Raw genomic sequence first — 25,669 nt, 5'->3', positions numbered from 1 at the left:
ATCAGCTTCTGCTTGCTTTTGTGTTGGGTATGTTTTTGTACTGTAAAGGCCATTTCCATTATGTGCTCTTGAAGGTACCAAAAATGCCAGATGTAATGAATGAAAACAGATCTGTACACAAGCCTACAGTCTAGTAATATCTCAAGGGTGACACATTCCCTGTAAGTAGCACAGAATACTATGGGTGATTAACTGTACAGAATATGTATACAGAGTGGGCCAAAGAGTCTGCTTCATCTGCTCTGTGAAATGAAAGTAATATTAATAATGCAATGTGCAAATCAAACATTTTGTATATGTTATGAACAATGTGCAGAATTATAAACATGAAAGTTAACACATCTGGAGCTTTTTGAAACAATACTTTAATTACTAGGTTTCAATTATGCTTACATTAAACATTGGAGAGAATGGATCCAGTCCCCCAGACACTGCAGATAGGCATCTTTCATTTATTTCAATGGGACTTGCAAGAACAAATCCATAGCAACAGGGCTTCGTGGATGAGACTTGGAAGCCCCATTGAAATGAACAGGATGAGGTGCAGCTGTGCTTAATTGACAATGTCCAAGAATTACAACATATGATTTCGTTCACAAGATGCTGTGCTCTTCCTGTTCTAGCCAAATTATACATTTCTTTAAAAAAATCTTAACTGACTAGAAATGTATAGACACATAGTTTGGAATGAAATCTACAACAAGTGCTAGAAGCTTCAAAACAAATAATCAGTAGTTAGTATACTACAGAGTAATTCAAGTATTTTAAAAAATTGAATTCAAAGCTCAAGCAAATGAAGATGCATCCCACTAGCGCGTTTTAGTTCCTTTGAAACCAACGAATGCGAGAGGCATAGAAATGTTGCACACCGGATAGGATGGGTCTGAAAATGAGGCAGATCACCCCTTTTTGTGATTCATATGGAATTACTTGACCATTTCATAGTAAAAGACAGCAATCCTGAAAGCACATACTTGCAAGTAATTAAATTGAAAAGAAGCCCAGAACTGGAGGCAAGGGATGCCAGCTTCAAAATTATTCTGCAAATTTAGGAAAACAAGTATACCAAGGAGCTTGCTACAATTTTGAATAAATATGCTAGCAATTAAGTCTGATATGAACAGCTATTAGAAGAATCTCTTTTCTGGTCTTTAAAAATAGTGTGCATATTTGAATATTAAAAAAGGGAAATTAATCTCCAAGATATAAACACAAGGATAGATGCAATGTCTCCCCTAATTAAAAGAAAAAGAAAATCAACGTTCAATAAACTGTAAGCCCAAGGGCTTTCAAATCCATTGAAGTTCAATTATTCTGCTTTCCTTCCCTCCCATTAGGGCAGCGACATATAATAAAAGTTTGATGTGCTCTTTGGAAACTTGGACTTCTGCTAACGTGACCGACTTTTGCTCCATAGATGTGATAACTGTGCAGGTCTCTGGACTTGGAGCTCAAATTTACGTCTATTCATTGCACAAAGTTGAAAAGTAAACAACAGTTAAGAAAAGCGTCCCCTCGCCAAGGCGCAGCATGAAGTGGCACAGCCTCTCTAGGCAAGAAGTCAGGCCTGTGTTTACTAACACACAAACATTGTTCAGTGAGCTTGCCTGATCTTTGCAAGAACAATCCCAATTCTTTTTAAAATATATATAATGAGGCCTCCTGCTTCTTGTATTCAGTCCTGGAAAAGTTACAAAAACATAAGTGAACACTACGTTGCCAAAAATACACTGAATGCACAGCTTACTACAACACTCTATAGTTCCTATTAATAAGGTGTATGTGTGCTTTCGACATGTGAAATTTAGGGCTTCACGGTGGTAGAAGAACGAGAGGGATTGTTCTTGTCACTTCAGCCAAGGCCTCAGTGTATTATTATTATCATTATTTCTGAATAGTATAAGAAGAACAGAATACACATTAACTGTTGAACTTTAACTGGCAATAGAAGTTGTTAAAGACCCTATCAAATATGTGGTTACAATAGCTGACACACAGTTAAGGTCAGGTCACGGTTTCCAACAACATTCACAGAGACCAAGGATAATGAAACAGAAAAGCCCCCAGTGGGAACTGCCGAGGGAGAAGGAGCCGCTCACTGTGGAAGTGCTTTGAGTATTGCGTTCACTTCTTCGGCAACCGCTGTCAAGGCAAACTCAAACTGTTCCTGTGGGGAGAACACAGAATTAATATTCCTGGAACATCTCCAAGAATCTCGGTGAAATGTTTAGAAAAAATATTTAATACTAACTGTATGCAACAAAAGGTGAGGAAGAGAATCTCCTGAGAGAGACTGCTGAGGCAATGCACCATATCACTGGACCACAGCTGCTCAAAGGAGGACTAACTGGAAACTAATTCAGAAGCACCATCAGTGCGGTTCATTATTAAGATACACAAAATGTCTGTAGGCAGTGTTCACCATGATACCTGCCAACATAGAGGAAATTGGACACCAAGGAAGGGAAAACAAGCCTGAGGGCTGCTCCCCATGCGTCTCTAACAAATTCCTATGGATAAATTCCATTGTTCATTCTTTTTATATATACTTGCATTATTTTTCTTTGACTTGTCTCTATGGGAGTCAGTTATTTTCAATCCAGGCACTAATCATGTGCCACTTGGACTTCAGGTGACCTAGCAGCATTCTAGGCCTGCTGCCAAAATAGTATCTTCATGTCTATAGGGTCCTTACTCAATAGTAAGGCCATAAACATTCATACAGTTTAGTGTTGGAGTTCAGCCTGTAATTGTGTTTCAGGATCAGGGTGCTTTGGATATGGAAAGTTATGCCAATGAATTTCAAGGTGGCAATGGTTTGGTCAATGATACTGATGCAGAGAAGGACCAGGAGACCCCTGTACAAAGTGTAGTTTCCCATGAGAATGTCCCTGAAGGGTGTGGGGATGATAGTGTACTCCCTGAATTGCTACCAGAGGGTTCCCAGGATTTGGGGCTTGAAAATAACTGGGCGCCTGGCCCAGCTGTGAGACTTAATGAGCGAGAGGAAATTAGTCAAAACAGACAGGCCGAACCGTGCCTTCGGCATTCTGCCAGGCTCCGACAGAAAAAGATAAGAAGATCTCAAATAAAACGAAACCAATTCCTGAGTGCGTGGAATAGCTTAACGAAGGGATAAAAGTTCCAAGTTTGGGAAATATAGTCAGATGAAGCATCGTTGGAATCAATTATAGTTCTCGTCCTTTGTTTCATGGAAGATTCTTGTCTAAGTATTTCTTGTTCATGGATTGGACTCTTGGAATGTATTAATGCCTACCCATGCCTTGGATTAATGTTTTCTGTTTTCCTGAATTATATTAGAGAAGTGTGGACTTTGTTTTTATGGACTTTGCTGAACTTTATCCTGGACTATTTTTGCTCCTGCTTATCTTCTTACCTAATTGGATTTACCTATTTCTTTAAATAGGTTGCTTTTTACTTGCGGCTTTTAAATTATCTTCAATAAAAGGATTGTTTTCCAATCAACGGTGTGGTGTTTACAGTCAGAGGGCTTTTCCTCTCCTGGAATGCAACATTTAGTCAGGTTATGTTTCAACTTTCTAGGTTTAATTAGGTGAAGGCAAAGGTTGTCCCCTGACATTAAGTCCAGTCATGTCCAACTCTGGGGATTGGTGCTCATCTCCATTTCTAAACCGAAGAGCCGGCATTGTCTGTAGACACCTCCAAGGTCATGTGACCAGCATGACTGCATGGAGTGCCGTTACCTTCCCGATGGAGCAATACCTATTGAGCTACTCACATTTGTATGTTTTCGAACTGCTAGGTTGGCAGAAGCTGGGGCTGACAGCAGAAGCTCACACCGCTCCCTGGATTTGAACCTGCAACCTTTTGGTCAACAAGCTCAGCTGCTCAGTGGTTTAACCCACTGCGCCACTGGGGGCTTAATTATGAGTAAACTAAATAGCCAGCATGGTATATAGAGCATTGAACAATGACTCTGGAGACCAGGGTTCAGATCCTCGCTTGGCCGTGGAAACAAACTGGGTGATGTTAGGCATGTAACAGTCTCTCAGCCTCAGAGGAAAAATTCCTCTGAACAAAACTTGATAAGAACATCAAGTGACTGATTTGCCTTAGGGTTGGCCTAAGTTGGGAATGACTGGAAGGCACACAATAATGACAAAGTAAATGCACAACTGGGCTAATCTGTTAAATGTTTTGATATGGCCAGTGGGCTAATCAATAAAACATATATACAAAGTAAATTCAGATTTAAATACTAGCCTCCAAACACATCTTCGGACATTTTTAAGACCTGCATTTGTGCTTTTGTTTTGGAAAGGTGTATTGCAATGGCAATTATGTGGAATTACTGACTTTAGTAAGTCTATCCCCGTAAGTCTCTTTTCTGATATACATTGCAGGAAGCAGGATGTTGTGGTCAATGTATCCTAGAGGTACACTCTAATTAGTAATTAGCATTACAGTCCTGATTTTGAATCTGTTTAAAAATAACTGCATGAAGTTATTCAGGCTTATTCTATTTGGGTTGAGGGCAGCATGTTTTGTGTACAACTTGGCATGTGTGGATATTCCTCTAAAGTTTGCGAAGCCTTACATACAATACACAAGGAAATTCCAAATACCCCACTACATGTAACAGGGCTGGGTAACCCCTGGAGTTTATAGGATGCACCAGGTGTCCTGGACCATTGCCAAATATATTGCAACAGTACTTATTATTCCTACTTGTGTGATAGGTGTCTATATACTACGGATCTCTGTGGTGATGCAGGGCAGGCTAAAGGAAGAGAATAACATGAATCTGGCAGTGTTAACTCAGTCTGTTCAAGCTGGAAATACCAATAGGGCCCAGGCTAGTGACTGCAGCAAATTTGGAGGAAGGATTTGCTCTTTGTGTATGTGTAGAGTAAGGAGGATATGCCCTGTATAACAAAGGACTTCCTATATATTTCTGTGCGGCAGGAGATACAAACAAGCAATATGTGTCAGCTCCCCGGCTGCCGGTCCACTTCCGAGCACAATTCAAAGTGCTGGTCTTGACCTATAAAGCCCATATAGTTCTGGCTCAGCTTACCTGTCTGAACATATCTCCTTCTATGCCCTGTCTCACAGTTTAAGATCATCCGGAGAGGCCCTGCTCTCGGTCCTGCCAGCCTTGTAAGCCCGATTGGCGGGGACGAGGGACAGGGCTTTCTTGGCGGTGGCCCCACGCCTGTAGAACTCTCTCCCTAGCAAGATCAGGTCGGCGTCTTCTCTCCTTTCTTTCAGAAAAAAGGCTAAATTGTGGTTCTTGGACCAGGCCTTTGGACAGCACTTTGAATGTTGAATGGGACCGGAATTGGTTATATGGATTGATGACAATGTTTTTAATGTGTTTTTCATTTAATGTTCTATTTACTGTTTTAAACTGTTGTTATATTTGTTTATATTTGTATTATCTTGTGGCATCAAATTGTTGTCTGTGTTAGCTGCCCTGAGTGCCCCCTCAGGGGTTGAGAAGGGCGGGTTAGAAATGTGGGAAATAAATAAATAAGTAAATATTGGGAGCCAGAAACCCAGACTTGGGTAGAGCATGTTACTTTTTCCCTATGTACGCTTACAACGTTAATACATTTTAAACCGCAAGGAGATTTCAGTACCTTTGTCTCCACCATGCCAGGTCTCTGGTCCCTCAAGTGTTCCAGAGTAGCAGCAATGTCAATCTCTTTAGCACCTGCAAATATATGTGTATATTAAAAACAAAAGGTCACCAAATAGGCTGAGTTCAAAGCAAAGATAATGTGGGCTGCACCTGTCAGTCTCCTCTATTGGATTCCCTTTTGGGCTACCAGCCCAGTTGAAAATTACACAGCCAATTCTCAGCAGACTTGGCAGGCTGCTCTGAAATTGGCATTCAGAAAGGAAAGAAATGGGGGTGGTGAAAGGGTACCTTCAATTAACAGTTTTTCTTTTAAAATCAAAAGGAACCTTAAAAGATGTCTCCACTGATACTGACTTGAGAGTAAAATGTATTTTCAATATTGTTTTGAAAATTTGTTTCAGCAGATGTTTTCAATCAATCTTATTGTTTTATTTTTCAGTAAGTTCATAGACAACTAGAGACATAATGTGTCTGTGAAGAATTTTCCCATGAAAAAAATACAACACTCGAAAATGTTCTATTTTCCCATCTCTCTCACATCTGCATTGTTTAAAGTGCACCTTGTTTACTAGCAGATTTACACTATTCCCAGAAGTGCCGGAAGGACCTTTATGCTAAGACCCTACTATAATGTATTTGGCCTTTAAATGTTTCCACAGCAAATGGTATGAATCTATCTCTGAGTGGTTTCCATACCACTTCCGTAAGAAACGAAGGGCACTTTTGCAAATTTTTGCATTGCAATTTTGTCATAAAGGTCATGATCATCTTGAAATGAATGGCAGTAGAAAACGCCTTGTGAGTTATTGACTGTTCAGAACACATTCAGATGATCTGCTCCACATTCAAAGTAAACTGTCAAACGAGACTGCAAATAGTAGATCTAGCAGATGTGGCAAGGGACTCGGAAGACCTGGATTTCAATTAATTCCCAGCTCAGAGACAGATCCTCCCATGTCGCCCTAAGGCACTTGCTTAATCTGAATTTCAGACAGCTGCAGAGCAACAGCCCTATGTGGGACCAATCAAACAAGCTTTGCTCCAAACAGCACTTATTTCAGCTTAAGATTTTTTTTAAAAAAAAATTTACTTAGGAAAAAATATGAGGAGAGGTTCTAATTAGCCATAGCATTAACATATTTCTGGTTTCTCCATTTATAAAGCAAACCATTGTCCACTATAGTAATGCATTTATATCACTCATCTCCTCTAAGGAGACCCTCATAACTGTTTTTGCACAACAACCATCTCAACACAAAGCAAACTAGGCCAAGCTATAGGGCTGGTCTCAAGACCTTAGCTACTGGTGTACTCCAGATATTTTGAACTTTTGCTCTTATCATCTGGATTAGAGAAAGTACCCAGCATCTGGTTGGTCCCAACTGCTAACTGGACACATGCATGAGTAATGAATGATTTCAAACCAGGTTACTTTACTCCATGTTCAACCTGTTCAGGGTGTGGTATTTAATTCTTTTCATGGACCAGGCAGAGTATATTGTTTAATACCATATGGAATGAGGAAAACCAACTGCTATTTTATAACAACAACAACAACAACAACAACAACAAATGAACCAACTTGGACACAGCATATTATTTGAGAACACAGAAATGCTGGACCACTCTAACAATCACCATGTCAGGCTACACAGAGAAGCCATTGAAATTCACAAGCATGTGGACAATTTCAACAGAAAAGAAGAAACCATAAAAAAAAGAACAAAACCTGGCTAGCAGTATTAAAAAAACCTCTAAAATCGTAACAGTAAATAAAGAGCAACAACCCAAAACAGGGAAATTCCAGACAAGAAGCATCAGGACCAACTAATCACCTCCCAACAAAGGATTCCCCTAGGCCAGTGCTTCTCAACCTGGGGTCCCCAGATGTTTTTGGCTTACAATTCCGAGAAATCCCAGCCAGTTTACCAGACGTTAGGATTTCTGGGAGTTGAAGGCCAAAAACATCTGGGGACCCCAGGTTGAGAATCACTGCCCTAGGCAGTAAGAAATCACGCATTGAAACTGCTGGCCATTAAATGCTAATCAAGGTGGCCAATTGAAACATTCACAACTATCTCAAACAGACAAGAGGTCTTTCTCCCACCCTAAACATTCCACAGATACATAACCCCCATTTTCCTAGTTTCCAAAAGACCTCACAACTTTTGAGGATGCCTGCCCTAGATGCAGGCGAAACATCAGGAGAGAATGCTTCTGGAATATGGCCATACAGCCCAGAAAACTCACAACAACCCAACAACAACAACAATTTATATACTGCCCTATCTCCCCAAAGGGACTTGAAAATATAAAACCTGGTACAGATCATATACATGGTCTGACACACACACACACACATGTATATAGGATGTTTCTAAAGTAGAATAATAATTACAATTATTAAGCATAAGGTTATAAAGCTGTGACTTGTATAGGGTTTTCTTCTTTATTTGGATGAAATACTAAAGGGGTTTATAATTTGTTAAATTTGTTAAAACTATAAGAGTGTTAAATAATTGAGAACGATGTCAAGATTAAGACACCAAAATTAAAAGTGATCCCACAACAAGAAACAATCAAATTTCAATATTCTAATTAGACATGTGATGGCCTGCACACACCCAAACCCAAACGCATTTCTTTTGAATGAAAGGACTGCAGTACCCTGCAAAGCAGCTTGTTCATTTGATCCTACCACCATTTGGTGCTACACTGCATAAGTGTGAGAAATACTTGAAGTTGTATTTCCATCTGGATGACTCCATATATTTCATAGGGTTTCCTTATGCAAGGACTACATTGAGGTAGTTTGGCCAGTTCCTTCTTCTGAATTGCAGCCTACAGGTCCTGCTATTTGTTGCAGTCTCCAAGTACTAAACCAGCTTGACCTTTAGCTTTCAAGATCAGACATGATCTGTGGCCTTTAGTACTTTCTGCCATATACTTACTTACTTACTTACTTAGGCGATCCCTCGTTGGACGAGTAAGATGGTCTTCCATTATGGATTTCCTTGTGGGTCCGTAGGTGGCTGTGGAGCCCTATTCTTGCTCTGCATCTTCTTCCGCAGTGAGGGCATTGGTTTCCAGGTGGAAGGCGTTCCCGGTTGGGGTTGGCTTGACGCGCCTTCCTCCTGGCACGTTTCTCTCTTTCACCCTCCACTCGTGCCTCCTCGAATTCTGCAGCACTGCTGGTCACAGCTGTCCTCCAGCTGGAGCGCTCAAGGGCCAGGGCTTCCCAGTTCTCGGTGTCTATGCCAGAGTTTTTAAGGTTGGCTTTCAGCCCATCTTTAAATCTCTTTTCCTGTCCACCAACGTTCCGTTTTCCGTTCTTAAGTTCGGAGTAGAGCAACTGCTTTGGGAGACGGTGGTCAGGCATCCGGACAACGTGGCCGGCCCAGCGGAGTTGATGTTGGAGGACCATCGCTTCAATGCTGGTGGTCTTTGCTTCTTCCAGCACACTGACGTTTGTCCGCTTGTCTTCCCAGGAGATTTGCAGGATTTTCCGGAGGCAGCGCTGATGGAATCGTTCCAGGAGTTGCATATGACGTCTGTAGACTGTCCACGTCTCACAGGCATATAGCAGGGTTGGGAGGACAATGGCTTTATAGACAAGCACCTTGGTCTCCCTACGGATGTCCCGGTCCTCAAACACTCTTTGCTTCATTCTGGAAAATGCTGCACTTGCAGAGCTCAGGCGGTGTTGTATTTCGGCGTCGATGTTGACTTTGGTGGAGAGGTGGCTGCCAAGGTAGCGGAAATGGTCCACATTTTCTAATGTGACACCATTAAGCTGTATTACTGGCATTGGAGAGGGATTGGCTGGCGACTGCTGGAACAGCACCTTGGTTTTCTCAATGTTCAGTGACAGGCCGAGCTTCTCGTATGCTTCTGCGAAGGTGTTTAGAGTGGCTTGTAGATCTTCTTCTGAATGCGCACAGACGACATTGTCATCAGCATACTGGAGTTCTATAACAGATGTTGTTGTAACCTTGGTTTTGGCTTTCAGTCTGCTGAGGTTGAATAGCTTGCCATCTGTCCGATAGATTATTTCCACTCCGGTGGGAAGCTTCCCATCAACAAGGTGAAGTATCATAGCGATGAAGATGGAGAATAGAGTTGGGGCGATAACACATCCCTGTTTGACACCGGATTCCACTTTAAATGGGTCACTTTGGGAGCCACTGCTGTCCAAGACTGTTGCCATCATGTCATCATGGAGGAGCCGCAGGATGTTCACAAATTTGTTAGGGCACCCGATTTTGTGGAGGATGGTCCAGAGAGCGCTGCGATTCACTGTGTCAAATGCCTTTGCAAGGTCGATGAATGCCATGTACAGGGGTTGGTTTTGTTCCCTGCATTTTTCTTGGAGTTGTCGTGCAGTGAAGATCATGTCCACGGTTCCTCTGGAGGGGCGGAAGCCGTTCTGGGATTCTGGGAGGGTGTCTTCTGAGAGGGGCAGAAGGCGGTTTGCAAGGATTCTTGCGAGGATTTTCCCAGCGGAGGTTAGAAGGGAGATACCTCGATAGTTTCCGCAGTCTGTTCTTTCCCCTTTTTTGAAGAGGGTGATGATGGTGGCGTCCTTGAAATCTGCTGGGATTTTCTCGGTCACCCACACTTTTTCTATGAGCTGGTGGAGTTGGTGTGTTAGCTCAGGTCCTCCCTCTTTAAAGATTTCAGCAGGGATCCCATCTGGTCCACTGGCTTTGTTATTCTTCTGTTGGCTGATGGCATTGCTGACTTCTTCCAAACTAGGCAGTGCTGCAAGCTCATCCCTGGTTTGTTGTTGTGGGATTTGTGAGAGGACCTCGTCGGCCACATTGGAGCTGCGGTTCAGGAGGCTTTGGTAGTGTTCTTTCCAACGTAGTGCAATTGAGTTTTGGTCCTTCAGGAGTTTGGTTCCATCTGATGAGCGTAGAGGCTGTATGCCATGGTTTCTTGGTCCATAGATGACCTTTGTGGCTTTGAAGAATCCCTGAGCATTATGGGTATCTGCCAGGTGTTGGATTTCTTCGGCCTTCTTTGTCCACCAGATGTTCTTGAGTTCTCTTGTCCTTCTTTGGACCTCAGCTTTTGCACTAGCATAGATCTTTTTCTTAGCAGCACAGTTGATGTCTCTCTGCCATGCTTGGAAGGCTTTCCTTTTCTTGTCAATTAGCTGTTGGATCTCGATGTCATTTTCATCAAACCAGTCTTGATGTTTCTTGGCTTGGTATCCAATAGTTTCTTCGCAGGCTTGGATGATGGAGGTCTTCAGTTTGTTCCAATGTTCCTCAACATTTTCGGGGTGTTCTGTGGGTAGATGGTCCTTGAGTGCTGTTTGGAGATGGGCTCGCCTGGAGGGCTCCTGAAGGGCTTGGGTGTTCATTTTGCGCCTTGTCTTCCTTCCTTGGAGTCTGCGCTTGGGGGCGATCTTGATAGCCATCGAGGATCGAATTAGCCTGTGGTCAGTCCAGCAGTCGTCAGCACCTATCATGGCTCTTGTGAGGAGCACGTCACGGTGGTCTCTGGCACGTGTGATTACATAGTCTAAGAGGTGCCAATGCTTTGACCGGGGGTGCTTCCATGATGTCTTGAACTTGTTTTTCTGGCGGAAGAGCGTGTTGGTGATGACAAGGTTGTGCTCCGCACATTTGGTGAGAAGCAGGATGCCATTTGAGTTGCTGTTTCCAACCCCGTCTTTTCCGATGGTGCCTGGCCACAGGTCGAAGTCTCGCCCAACTCTTGCATTGAAGTCCCCCAGGAGAATGATTTTGTCCTCCTTAGGTATCCCCGATAGGACGGTGTCCAGCTGACAGTAGAATTTCTCCTTGATGTCTTCATCAGCGTCTAGTGTTGGTGCATAGGCACTTATGATGGTTGCCCGTTGGTTTTTGGCAAGATCAACTCGGAGGGTGGAGAGACGTTCGTTGATACCAGTGGGTGCTTCGGACAGATGTTTCATCAGATCATTTCTTATAGCGAAGCCAACTCCGTGCATTCTTTGGTCTTCTTCGGGCAGTCCCTTCCAGAAGAAGGTGTAGCCTCCTTTTTCTTCCTTCAGCTGTCCCTCTCCTGCTCTCCGGGTCTCCTGAAGGGCTGCTATGTCGATGTTGAAGCGTCCCAGCTCCCTTGCGATGATGGCAGTTCTGCGTTCGGGGCGTTCACTGCCACTGTTGTCCATCAGAGTCCGTACGTTCCACGTACCGAAGTTCATTTTTCTTTTTTGGCCGCAGGGTGGTGACCCCACTGGACGCGGCAGTCCAGTCAGGGATGAGTGAGGCAGACTATGTTTGGGGCACCTTTTCTAGCCCCCTCCCCATGTGGGGTGAGCAGAGTGGGTCCTCAATAGGGCTGCTCAGTCGTGGATACAGCTGCCGAACTACTCAACTGCCTCGGACCTTGAGGTAGAACGACTGAGTCCGTACCCACCGCCCATGTGCCAGTCTGTGACTAGGGGCTTCCAGATTTCACAGTCCTGCCCCCGTCGCCACTCGCTGATCGCCATGGGACTTTGGTTGGTTGGTTTTTATTTTCTGTGGAAGACGCCTGTGCGTGGATTTTTTTAATGTGTGGAGGTCAGTGCACAACTGATCAACACACAGACTTCACAGAGTGAGGTTCCACTGGTGATGTAGTTTAACACAATGACCGTGGCTTCTCAGTCTGTTGCAGCCTTCTTCCGCCTTCGCAGCCGTTGTAACATGTGCCATGTTATCCTCCGCCTGCTCCGCCGTTGAGGTCTTTGGGTCTTCGGACTGTGCTTGGTCTGGAACCTCCCCCGCAGCCACTCCTGGGAGTGCACGACTCCAGTTGTTGTGCCTACAGGTTCATCGGAACACGCAAGCCCCCTCACCACGACAAGGTGACAGTCCATCGAGGGGGACTAGATGCCATATAAACAGGCATGCTATGGAAGCAGCCAGCCTGTGGTGCATCCAACTTATCTTCAAGAGTGATATTTATTTTACTTTCATTTTACATTATGTGTAGCTCTGATAAGTTATGCAAGCTGACTGGTTTCATGTAATGTCCTTCAGGGCAGAAGAGCAACCAGCCTCTACAGCTCCAGGGCATGGGCACTTTGTTAAGGTTAAATTATGTGCGCATCTTATACACCCATGGGAGTGTCTACATTTGCAAAGAATAACAATATGCTTCTTGATAGTGGCAATATTTGGCTAGCTTCTTTATGTACTGATTCTTCATCCATCATCAGGATCGGAATCAGCCCACCAAATTTCAAGGAAGTGCTCTAAGCACAAGATTGAGAAAAGGTACCAGCAAAATACCTTAATATGATCCTGAGCTGTAAACATCAAATTAAAATTAAAAATGAGTAAAGTAAAGGTAAAGGCTTCCCCTGAAATGAAGTCTAGTTGTCTCCAACTCTGAGGGATGGTGCTCATCTCAATTTCTAAACCGAAGAGCTGGCATTGTCTGTAGACACCTCCAGGGTAATGTGGCCAGCATGACTGCATGGAGTGCCTTTACCTTCCCGCAGAAGCGGTACCTATTGATTTATTCACATTTTTGAACTGCTAGGTTGGCAGAAGCAGGGGCTAACAGCAGGAGATCACCCCACTCTCTGGATTCGAACCACCAACCTTTCGGTCAGCAAGTTCAGCAGCTCAGCAGTTTAACTAGGGAGCTCAGTGGGTTAAAATGTCCATCGTTCTATTTCTTCTTTGCAATCACCATTGGATAATATGAGAATCTGTACTAATGTTCAGTTGAAAAGACATCAAATACAAAGTACTTTTTTAAAAAGAGGGGACTCATGGGCTAACAAATCACACCGCTTGCTCTATGTAGTATCTCCAGCTAAAGCATTCCCAGCAGGTACATGTCCAGCTCCTTTTTGGAGATATCCAAAGAAGCAACCTTCACATTCTCTGGGCAATTTATTCCACTGTTAAACTGCTCTTACCATCAAGATGGCCCTTCCAATGTTCAGTCTAAGTCTACTGTCCTATAAAACTATTAAACTCGGTTCTATCCTCTGAGGAAGCAAGAGAACAAACCTGCTCCCTTCTTTCTGTGATAGCTCTTGGGGTATTTAAAGAGTTCAATCATGCCACCTTCAGTCTTCTCTTCACTAAGTTCATCCAGCTCCTTGAACCTTTCCAATGTTTTGTACTCATCCCTATGAAATGTTTTTGTTAATTCAAAGAAAATGCAAAAAAATCAACAAAAAACTAAAAAACCCAAAAATCAAAGGGCACCTAAAGAATTGGGAGGCATGACTCAATATCTTGTGGAAAGATGTTTCTTGTTGAAAAGACCCTAGGATACCATCCATTAGGGCACAGCAGTTACATGTTGTAGTTATGAGCAAGTTGTATTAGAAATGCTTTCATCAGAAATTTCTGCAGATTATTTCAAATAAGTATGCAAAAGCCATATTACAGTATGCAAAGGGACCTTGTGGCACCTTTGAGACCAACTGAGAGAAAGAAATTGTAGCATAAGCTTTCGTAGCATCTGAGAAAATAGACTAAGTCTACGAAAGCTTATGCTACAATTTCTTTCTCTCAGTTGGTCTCAAAGGTGTTACAAGATTCTTTTGCATACTGATATTCCAGAAAAATATTGCTATGTCTTTGAATTTTATATTGCAATGTTCAGTTATTTGAATTAATTTATACCTTATCTTTCTATATATGTATGATGTGTTATACTTCATTCCTTTTGGCACCCCAAGGCGACTTCAAAATATTAATAGACTGAAACATATAGAAAGGAGTTTTTTTCAACATTTGGCATTAATTAGTTCATTGCAGATTCACTCTCTCTTAGACAAGTTTTGTCAATCCACACTAGTTTCTACCAATTTTATATGCAGAGATGATGCCTATATCTCTTACCTACTTGTCCCTTCTGAAGCTTAAGTCCATGCTCTCTTGTTTTCAAATTGGTTGCTGTCTCAAGTTGCTGAATGATAACAACACATTCTTTTAAGACTCTGCTAAAGCTCTTAGAATCATAGAATCAAAGAGTTGGAAGAGACCTCACGGGCCATCCAGTCCAACTCCCTGCCAAGAAGCAGGAATATTGCATTCGAGCTCTCTGTCTCAGAAAGTTTAGTTCTTCTCCCAGATACAGTTTATGTGTAATCAATCCCATAGCACGGAGAAGGAGGGGTTCCACCCCCCACCTCCCACCCCCAAATTTTCAGGTTGGAAAAAAAACTGGTTTACACATGAATTTAAACTGGTTAACCAAATCCCCATGCTAAGTCTATGAGAAGCAAAAATTAAAAGTTTCTCCAGAACCGCAAGCATTATCTCGATGAAATTTTGATAATTTATTCACACTATCATTACCCACCTTTCCGCCAATTTACATTGCAATAATAGCAATAACTAACATAGTGGAAGCAAGCAAGTTTTGATGTCGCCAATGTTTAATTAACCTTTTCAATGTGGAGGTGACGTAATCCAGCAAACCTGACATATCAGACTCCACAGGTTAAATGCCATAAGAAAAACTTAAGTTTAAATGCAATTTACGATGTTCCCAGGTATATAACAACGATGGCAATTTGTGCTTGCTTTTAAAGTTTATACTTTAATTTCTCCTAAACTATCAAGTATTTTCTAATAACTAGGTACCAGATTAAAGGTATTTTATGTAATTTCTAAAAATGTAATAATATGCGTGGGTCATAGATCTTGATTTTTAGATATTCCAATTTAAAGTGAAAATTTATGCATAAGAGATGCTACAAAATGCTGTATCTATGATCCTAATCAACATTTCTATGAAATTTAAACAAAATTGTAGATTTCATTACGTAGTTTTGTTTTTACCCCATGCAATTATCTTTAATAGTTTTTGAAATATTGTTTTAAAAACAACTTAAAGTAGCTTTCTTGCTCTTCCTCCTTTCAGAGCTCTCTCTGACGTCCGCTTTCTTGCTCCTCCCACTGGGGTATAAAAGGAAGGCATGAAAGCAGATGTGGGTCATGCCAAACACAGTTTACACACAGATTACACCTGCAGAAAAACCATCAAATGCACTGGATGCATATCTTGTCTGTGATACAGGTTTTTTCCAAATGTGAAGAAACTTCCTTCAGATTTCTGCAACATTGTCAGTATCAACAGCTACAAATGAAAGGTCATTTTCAACTCTTATACATTTGAAAACATGCATAAGAAGCACAATGGGGCAAGAAAGACTGACTGGGCTTGCACTCTTGAGTGTCCACCGAAGTTTATTGATGGAGTCTGATTTCTGTCAAAGTGTATTGACACAGTTTTCAAGTGTTTCCAACAAGATTTGTGTTATTCTTTTGTAACCACTAAATTACCAATTAAGAGTTGAAAAATTGTAGCTAAAATAGAAATGTAATTATGTCTATATAAAAATATAGAAAGAGTAATAGAATTTAAATTATTTTGTGTTCTTCATGATTTGCCTAAAAAAAAGTTTCAACCTCCCCTCACCAATATTTTTTTTTTTTTTTTGCTGTGGGCCTATGTGTAATTAACACATGAACCACCACATTGAATAAAAGAAACAGTTTATATATTTTCTGCCACCAATACCTTGCTTTTTACATCACAGGAATCAAAAATGCCTTTCCTCTTCCTGGAATATATTTGAAAACAAATTCTCAAGTACATTGCTGTTTTAAAAGTGTTATGATGCCAAAAGGTAGTCACAGAACTGTTTAGAAAGTATCAACTGTTTATAGTTTGTGTACTCTATATACAAATCATATGTTGCTTGCTTAAATAACCTACTAGGAAAGCATGTTTAACTTTCCCAGACAGAAATAACACAGGTGAGAATTTTGCATGGTTTTCACTTATTTGCATATCCTCAAATGTTTTTGGAAATGTATATTTTTCGGTAAAAATATTAGTTTTGTAAGAAAACAAATATTGTTTGCATAAAATTATGGTTCTGTGAGAAAAACACATTTTTCAAAAACAGAAAATATACTGTTTCCAGAAACATGGGGCTTTACACAAAATTTGGTAGTTTTTTTTGTTCTGCTTTTAATAATTCCATAAAATTGTTTATTTGTGAGAAAATCCTATCTGAGACCAGACTGAATTTTTACCATAGAGCCCCATCATTGTCACTATGTTTAACAAGGTCACTCCTATGCAGAAACCCTATTTCTGCCAGACAACATGCCAAACAAAGGGCACTGAGGAATTATGTTTGCAACGCTCTCTCAATCCTTTTGGGAATAGCAGCTGTAGAGGACTTTTTGGATCTTGTCCCAATTGTTTTCCTCAATGCATCCTGTAACACCACTGAAGACATAATTTCCCAGTGTTCATATCACCAATACATTGGGAATGATTTGGTGTGTTGGTGTTACACTAAAAAGGCATGGTTTTCAGATTATTTTTGGTCATTAATACCTGGAAAGGTAAATAAAAAATATTAAGTCTTGTGACTACTGAACAGGATGCCAACCTACTTTTTGGTGCAAAAAACAGAGAGCTCCAAATGTTACAGGATAATAATTCATTCCTCACCATTGGCTAAGGATCCTATGGCTTGCAATCCAATAATATCAGGAAGACCATATGATTTCTATCTCAGGATTCCTACTTAGCTCAGGTACAGACTAAGCCAGTATCAACAAATTATTATTTTTCTTTTCTTTGCCTTCTTGCATGTTTGAAAATGTGTAGCTAACACAGCAAACTGGGTATTTATGCAGACTGAATCTTTCCAACATTTGACCTGCCTCTAACTGGCTTTATATTTCATGCATACAGTGAATATATTAAATAAAACCTGTCTTGTAGTATTAAACAAACTTTTAGTTATAACTTCTCAATAGCAAATATGTCCTATTCATTACTGCCTGTAGTATGCTACACTAAAACAAGTTTCTGACTTCAGTACAACATTTGTATTTGAAGATGAGTTAAGGTCAGCTTCCACTGTGGTCAATTATCTAGTGGAAAAATCCGCAAGTGCCACAAACCCTGTGCAACTGTGTGAAACTACCATCTAGCATTACCATTATGTTAAAAAACAGCTAACTTTGTAAATACATAAGATTCTGTCTGGCTACAAAGCGCTACCTTCATTAAAAGACAGGCGCAATAGAAAATAATCTAACAGTTGGTTTCCAAAATATATGTGCTTGAATACAAAAGTGAAATCCCAGCTACCTCTGCTGATATCACATTTCTATCCAGGATAACCAATTGGATCTAATGAGTTGCACAGCAATTCAATAAAATTCAGAACCTAGAAGATAGCTTTTTCGCTTTAATAACAGAAGACTTTCCCTCATGTTTCTTAGCAATTATGCCTCTGCGTCATCCCACTCGTACCGTTTGAAATATCAGATCAATAACTGCATACGTTCCCAAATGTAACAATAAGACAAGAACTGTGTGGGTGTTTATCTAAAGGCAGGATACTGGATCTTAGTAACAGAAGTTGCGTTGGCAAAAGTCTGAAAAGTTATTACAGGTTTGTAAATTAATAGGATATTAGTTACTGTTTAGAATTCTAATTAAGTCAACATATATGAAACATAAGGCTTAGCACCAACTTTTAGGCATAAACGGAGTGCAAAGTGGTGAATCCCTTTAACTGAAAGTTGCATAAAGATAGGGCAATAAACTGAGGAAACTGTGTACAGAAAAATATAATTTTGTAAGATTTCCGTTTTCTATGAGGATGTAATAATGTTGTTTTGCTCGTTATAAGGTCTGTGTGTTTATTGGTGTAACCCTTTGCAGAACATAAGGAAATGAAAACAGACCTTCGCCCAGTGAAGAATATGGGGTCAAAGTGAATAAAAACACAAGGTTAGGCTACTTTTCTGTGAGTACTAGCAAGAGCAAGTTGCACTGAACATAGTGGGATGTTGTAAGTAACTTGAATTGAAATTTTCTGAACAGAGGTGGATGGCTACTCCTTGGATGTTTCTTGTAGATCAGCATTTCTCAACCTGGTTGGGGGGGGGGGTCATGAAGGGGTGTCAGAGGGGTCTCCAAAGACCATCAGAAAACACACTATTTTATATTGGTAATTGGGGTTCTGTATAGGAAGTTTGACCCAACTTTATCATTGGTGGGGTTCGGAATGCTCTTTGATTGTAGGTGAACTATAAATCCCAGCAACCGCAACTCCCACATGTCAACGTCTATTTTCCCCAAACTCCACCAGTGTTCACATTTGGGCATATTATTTGTGCCAAGTTTGATCCAGATCCATCATTGTTTGAGTCCACGGTCCTCTCTGGATGTAGGTGAACTACTACTCCAAAACTCAAGGTCAATGCCCACCAAACCCTTCCAGTATTTTCTCTTGGCCATGGGAGTTCTGTGAGCCAAGTTTGGTTCAGTTCCATTGTTGGTGGAGTTCAAAATGCTCTTTGATTGTAGGTGAGCTATAAATCCCAACCAGTATAACTCCCAAATGACAAAATCAACACCCCCAACCCCACCAGTATTCAGATTTGAGTGTATCAGGTATTTGTGCCAAATTTGGTCCAGTGAATGAAAATACATCTTGTATATCAGATATTTACATTACGATTCATAACAGTAGCAACATTAGAATTATGAAGTAGCAACAAAAATAAAATTATGGTTGGGGGTCACCACAACATGAGGAATTGTATTAAGGGGTTGTGGCATTATGAAGGTTGAAAAACACTGATTAAGATTCTAAGCTATATTTATTAGACGTCCTTCTGCTAATGTAGAAAAATACTAAAAATGGCTCTCTGAATGAAATGTCACTAAACCAAGTACTCCATATTTCATCTGGTGCTTATATATGTCTTAAACAACATTCTTGCACACTTAGACCTGTAGGAAATGTTCTATGATATTGTTACAAAAAGCCCAAAGGTTCGACAAATGCATACTAAGGGTATGGAATGTGTCTATTAAGCACAATTCCCCTCTATCCATCTTGAAATCTATAAATATATACTCCTCTTTCTTTTCCTCCAGCTGATCCCAAATACTTTATATTAATGGCAGCTAGAATGGAATAATCTAATGTCAACTACTCGTGGAATGAAATTGAATAATTGGGCAAATGAAATGAAATGAATAAAATCAACAAAATCTGGGATTCTGTCCATGCAATGCAATAGTATCTTTTTTTAAAGAAAAAACGAAATGAATTCAGTGGAACTTGATCCCAGGTAAATGGAAATGCAAGCATAAAAGGTCAATATGTTCTTTAAAAAGTATATTCAGTGCTCTGAATATACAGAGTGAAGAAGGGGAGCCAGGAAGACACAGTTCCAGCATGTCTTCTGGGTCATCAGTTGGGAGCACCTCCTCCAGCAAAAATAGAGTAATATATAATACTAATATTGTGCTGTGCTAATAATATATTGTATATACATATAATATTGATAATAACATTATAATGCAATACAACATAATGCTAATAATAAAATATAATAATTTTATATTGTATATTACATACAATATTACTAATAATATTGCAGTATAGTGGTATAATACAATATAGTAATATATAATACTAATATTGTGCTATGCTAATTTTTTTTTTGTTGTGTCAGGAGCATCCTGTTGTGAGAGAATTGACCGTCTGCAAGGATGTTGCTCAGGGGATGCCTGGATGATTTTGATGTTTTATCATCCTTGTGGGAGGCTTCTCTCATGTCCCCGCATGAGGAGCTGGAGCTGATAGAGGGAGCTCATCCGCCTCTCCCCGGATTCGAACCTGCGACCTGTCGGTCTTCAGTCCTGCCGGCATAGGACTTTAACCCACTGCGCCACCGGGGGCTTCAGCTATGCTAATAATGTAATATATTGTATGTACATATTACTTGTATGCCACTCACCACCTTTGGGGTGAGAAGGGTGGGATATACTGTAAATGTCGTAAACTAGGGGTACTCAAACTAAGGCCCGAGGGCCAGATATGGCCCTCCAAGGTCATTTACTCGGCCCTTGCTCAGGGTCAACCTAAGTTTGAAATGACTTGAAAGCACACAACAACAACAACAACAACAACAACAACAACAACAACAACAATCCTATCTCATCAACCAAAAGCAGGGCCACACTTCCCACTGAAATACTAATAAGTTTATATTTGTTAAAATTGTTCTTCATTTTAATTATTGTATTGTTTTTAAGTGTTTTTGCACTACCAATAAGATATGTGCACTGTACATAGGAATTCATTCATATTTTTTTTCCAAATTATTATCCGGCCCTCCAACAGTTTGAGGGACTGTGACCTGGCCCTCTGTTTAAAAGATTTGAGGACCCCTGTCGTAAACAAAAATGTTTTAATACAGAAAAAAATAATGAAAGGATTTCAAAAGTACTGCTCCAGAAAACAAGGATCAGCACTTATTCCAGCTTCAAATGTGTTAGCAGCAAGGAGAGGCTATTTCAAATATAGCAAAATAAATTATGTGAAAAAATGATTTCCCATTCCTATTTAAAGAGCAGTTGAAGAACCGAAGCATTTTATTGATTGCGTTCCACTTTCCCACTGCGGCGACTGAGTGGCCCTCGATTTACTTTGATTTAAAAATGCATTATTGTCTGTGTTTTAATAAACCAGAGAGTGGAACAAGAACTCAAATTATTCTGTTTGTTCTTAAAAGACCTTTAAAAAACAAAAAAACCCAAAAAGTCTTAATCCTTAAAGCCTTTATTGTGTAACATGCTTGCAAACGCTAGCCTTGCAGCTGGGCCCGGCTTGAAAGTGCACTTAGATGCCTTATGTTTAGAACTGAAGGGCTCTAAAGTTAGTGCCTGCGCCACAGAAAAAGCAATGGCAAGGGTATTCTTTGGTCCTTGGGCAATTCATTCTTTCAGAAAAGGAAATGGAAAGAAAGATTTCGTGTCCTGGACTTGGGGCCTTTGATCATTTGATGAGCGCTGGATCCTCAACCTGGGCCTCAATCTTCTCAGGGCAGACAAAGGAAGGCGAGCCCTCACAGACCGGTCCTGGGTTCCTGTCAGAACAAAACCTTTGGCTGCCTCACAGTGTGAAAGCCTGGGAAAGGCCCACCTCAGCAGGGTTGAGATGCTCGCCCTGGCCTTTGATCTTTCATTTAAACTGCCCAAAGCGCCAGGTCAGGGATTTCAGATGGCCCACCCCCAACGGCAGAGGGGAGCAGGTCAAGAACAAAATGGGGATGACCAGTTCTCAAAAACCCTGCCACTCTTTTCTTTGGCCAGTTTCACATGACTTGTCCCACATTGTGCGACACTAAGCCCACACTTAAAATGGAATTTGACATTACATGCTACAATGGAGTCAATAAATGGCATTCTTTGGAGCTCCCCGAACAAAGTCAACCCTCCTCTTAAGTGGCTGGATGTGTGAAGGATAGAAAATACTTGTTTATTATTTCATACAAGAAAATTGCATATTTTTTCCTGATGTAGCTTCCACTGCATCCTCCTGTTGCCCAAGACTGGAATGAACTTAGCAACTATTCAATAGCGGTGGTATATCTGCTCACCCGCCCTCTCCATACAATAAGTTTTATTTAGGCAGGTCAAGATGCCACTTGAAATTCAGGCATTCCAAGCAGCTGAAAGGCCTCTTGTACAAAAACATCATCAATGGACTTTACAAAAGAGAAGAAAATTTGCAATAGCATACGGAACATAGACAGACAATTAAGATTGTTTTGCCACCATTGCCTACACATTTTCAAACAGCAGTATGATCTCTAATGTTCAAAAGTGTCAAAATGAAAATAGGGCTATCCCGTTTGTATAAATGTCTGGGTAAACCCAGGAGCATGGTCCAACACACACACTTGGGGTAAGACCTTCCACGGTGGCCTTAATACGTGGGATATAAGAGATAAAGAAAAAATTAACCCCTTTGACAGAATATCTTACTATGCAGCTCTAGAAATCGGTTGGGACAGTAACCATTTTGCATGACATAAACTTAAGTAGATAGGCTATCTAAAACTGTACCCCATATTCAAAATATTTTAAATCCTTTGGAAGATCATTGGCAGTTCAAACAGCATTGCTCAGTTGCCTCACCATGAATGCTGATGTTATTAAAAATTCCTTATTACATGAATCAGATTTTGTTGCTATATAAATAATATTGCAATTATTTAGATCTGATAGATTGGAATTGCCATCAAAGAGTGTTGGAGCATGCAAGAAATCAGTTAATGTGTGTATCTCAACTGTAAAATAAGATGCATGAAGCTGATTGGTTGGGCTATGCCCGGGGAGATGGCTGAGCCTGGGACTTTTGTATACAGCTACATTTATCAGGCTTGAGCTATGCAGGTGCTTGGAGAGAAGCAGAGGGAGACTGAGTTTAGAGTGTACTCTTGCTTCATGAGCTGCTGAAGGAGTTTATCTACATGGACAAAGAAAGACCATTTTAAATCTCTCATAAAAGGATATTAAGTGAGTTGATGCAACTGATCACATTGTACATATGTTGTTCTGAAGTACGAAGAGTAAACTACTTGTTCTTTATTGTTAATCTGCATGGCATATTTTCTTTCTCTGGCAAGGCAGTGTGTGGGCTGACCAATCGTGACGTACTTGTGGTTTATTCTACATTACACCACAAAGAGTTCTGTGTAATATTGACAACATACCAAATTGTAGACACTGCACTGTACTGCTGTTATCAAAAAGTCTACTGAAATAGAGCTTCAAGACAATGAGTTCAGTTTTTTAATTCCCACTATTAGCAACGATTCTTAAATGGTTTGGGTGGGTTTGTGAGAAAGAAACATATGGTTAAAGTTGAAAACAGAAGAAATCACCAATATTACAGTAGGAAAAAAATTATTAGATATCCTGAATTTAGTCACCTCCACAGTGTCAAGCAGACACAGAAAGCATTCATTTTCAGAAAAAGAGCTGAGGAGGAAAAGTGGGTGGCAGAGACTAATTAAATCTAGCTTGCTACATGAAACTGTGTAGTACGTCTCGGTTTCTGAGCTATCATTATCAGCAAATTATGCTTCTTCTGATCTTCTTTATTACTATGCTCTTCGTGGATGTCTAAAAAGTGAAGGCTTGCCTGGATTGAGACATGCTTCTCTATCCTTTTACTTGTCTTGATGTATTTGCAAACATACAGCAGTTTTTTTTTTCATATTCTGCAGAAGAGGAGGGAAAACAAGGGTCTCTGCTAGCAAAGAACTACCCACTATAATGTATACTTGCCAAAATCCTAGACAGCATCTCTGGCCATATATTTGAAGAGGCTTTCTACTTTTGAATAATTTGGGTGCTTGCAGAAGCTGGATAACAAGAGACGTACAATTTGGCTTAAATAGTTTATTCCTTATTTTAAAGTAGGTTCATTTCCCCACATTTCATGGGAGAAAATGTTTGAGAAAATTGAGGAAAGAATCCTCCATATTTTTTTGGATTTGTTTTTAGGACTTCCAGTATTTACTCTTCCCTATGGCAGTTCTGATTAAAATTAACTCCTTGCACCCTTGTCTCCCAAACCACTAGTAGATCCCACCAATACCACAGCAAGAAATTCCTCCCCATGATATTGATATCTGTGTGCAGAATATTCATCATGATTGCCTTCATCTTTCTGTATTGACAGATGTGCTTTTTAGCACTACTAAACTCCAATCATATGAACGAGTTTGTCAAATGATATGCAGCTATTCTGTGAATCCACCTTAAAACAGGATTTTGTTTCTTGCTCTCTCCCTGAGGTTCTCTTGCTCATGAGAGCTATCCTATGTAGTATGTAGTGGCATCAATAGGAGTTTTCTTTCTAAACCTAATCACCACTTAGAGGCATATTTGCTTGGAAATGCCATATGGGAACAAAGAATTAAACTAATTCTTCAGGTGCTATTTTTAAAACGCAAAGAGAGACATCAATAACTGCATTTACTATTACAGTTACTTCGGTTCTTAGTTATAATAGGGCATAGAAACTAGGGGACTGTGTAAAAGTGAATGTTTGGAGGGATCTGAAGAAACAGGTTGCCATGTAGGTTTTAAGGGGCAGCATGCCAGTTTTGTTTTTCTACTAATTAGAAGTTAAAGAGAATCAGGCTTGGTTTTAATTAGGTAGTGCACTACCAAGAAATAGAAAGTTCTGTAGGCCATACTTGAGATGAGACAAATACAAACCACCCCAGAGTATTCTTATCCAAAGAAAGCCCCATGACATTCATGGGATCTTCTTGGATGAAGAAGACTCTGAGGTTGTTTACCGTTTGCCTCATGGAAACTCCTGCCTATAGCAGGACTTCTTAAAAAAAGTTCCACTTGTGAACCCTTTCCACCTGTTTATGTAACCCCATGTACTGTATATGTGTATGGAAAATAGGTATATACCTATTTACTGATAAGAAATTGGTATTTGCAAGGCAGGCTAAACAGGCTGATTTTCTTTTTTGTGGAGTACAGCTAAAGCATTTTCTGCAGAGTCCATTGTAAACACTGCATATGTTTGCTAATAAATTTGTGTAAATGGTTGGTGTTCAGAAACCTTTTACTGTTGCCCATTATTTTCATGACACCAACATCAAACTCAGGGGGCCCCATAGGGCAGGGGTTCTCAACCCAGGTGTTTTGGCCTCCAACTCCCAGAAATCCCAGCCTGTTTACCCGCTGTTAGGATTTCTGGAAGTTGAAGGCCAAAACATCTGGGGACCCACAGGTTGAGAACAACTGCCATAGCAGTTGCAACCCAGAGTTTATTATTTTATTTATTTATTTACTTTATTTATATACCGCTTTTCTCAGCCCTCAGGCGACTCAAAGCGGTGAACAACATCAATACAAAACATCATGAGACAAGTATAGGGCAATTAAAAACAATTGTAACATAAATCATTAAAGTTTAAGAAGCATTGGCCTACAGCATCTAGGGTACCTTTACACACTATCCATCTTAAGATCATCATAAGTTGACAGGGGCCTTGACGCAAACATACGTACATGTATGCAAACTCACAGGTGATATAATTTATAGAAATTGATCACTACCATTCATCACTGGTGGTAAGTATGTACTTTGCAGAATACTTTGAATAAATCAATCTAGAGTTCTAGAAAAAAATGGTACTGAATACAACAGATACGCAATTA

General features: G+C 40.4%; 1 protein-coding gene across 2 annotated transcripts in view; it reads right to left on the bottom strand.

The window, feature by feature from the left end:
* Nucleotides 1-347: 347 nt before the first annotated feature.
* Nucleotides 348-25,669, bottom strand: part of PTPRN2 (protein tyrosine phosphatase receptor type N2) — a 686,806-nt gene continuing 661,484 nt past the window's right edge. For both annotated transcript variants that reach the window (XM_067470369.1, XM_060782574.2), the window contains exons 22-23: nt 5,625-5,698; nt 348-2,167 (exon numbers count right to left, since the gene is read on the bottom strand). In XM_067470369.1, the coding sequence (XP_067326470.1) occupies nt 2,096-2,167; nt 5,625-5,698 (146 nt within the window). In that variant the 3' untranslated portion in view covers nt 348-2,095. The remainder of the gene's footprint in view (nt 2,168-5,624; nt 5,699-25,669) is intronic.

The sequence above is a fragment of the Anolis sagrei genome, chromosome 6 (genome assembly GCF_037176765.1).
Source record: "Anolis sagrei isolate rAnoSag1 chromosome 6, rAnoSag1.mat, whole genome shotgun sequence".
NCBI classification, from domain to species: Eukaryota; Metazoa; Chordata; class Lepidosauria; order Squamata; family Dactyloidae; genus Anolis; species Anolis sagrei.
The sequence above is the reverse complement of the archived record's forward strand: the minus strand, read 5'-3'. Positions and strand labels throughout refer to the sequence as shown.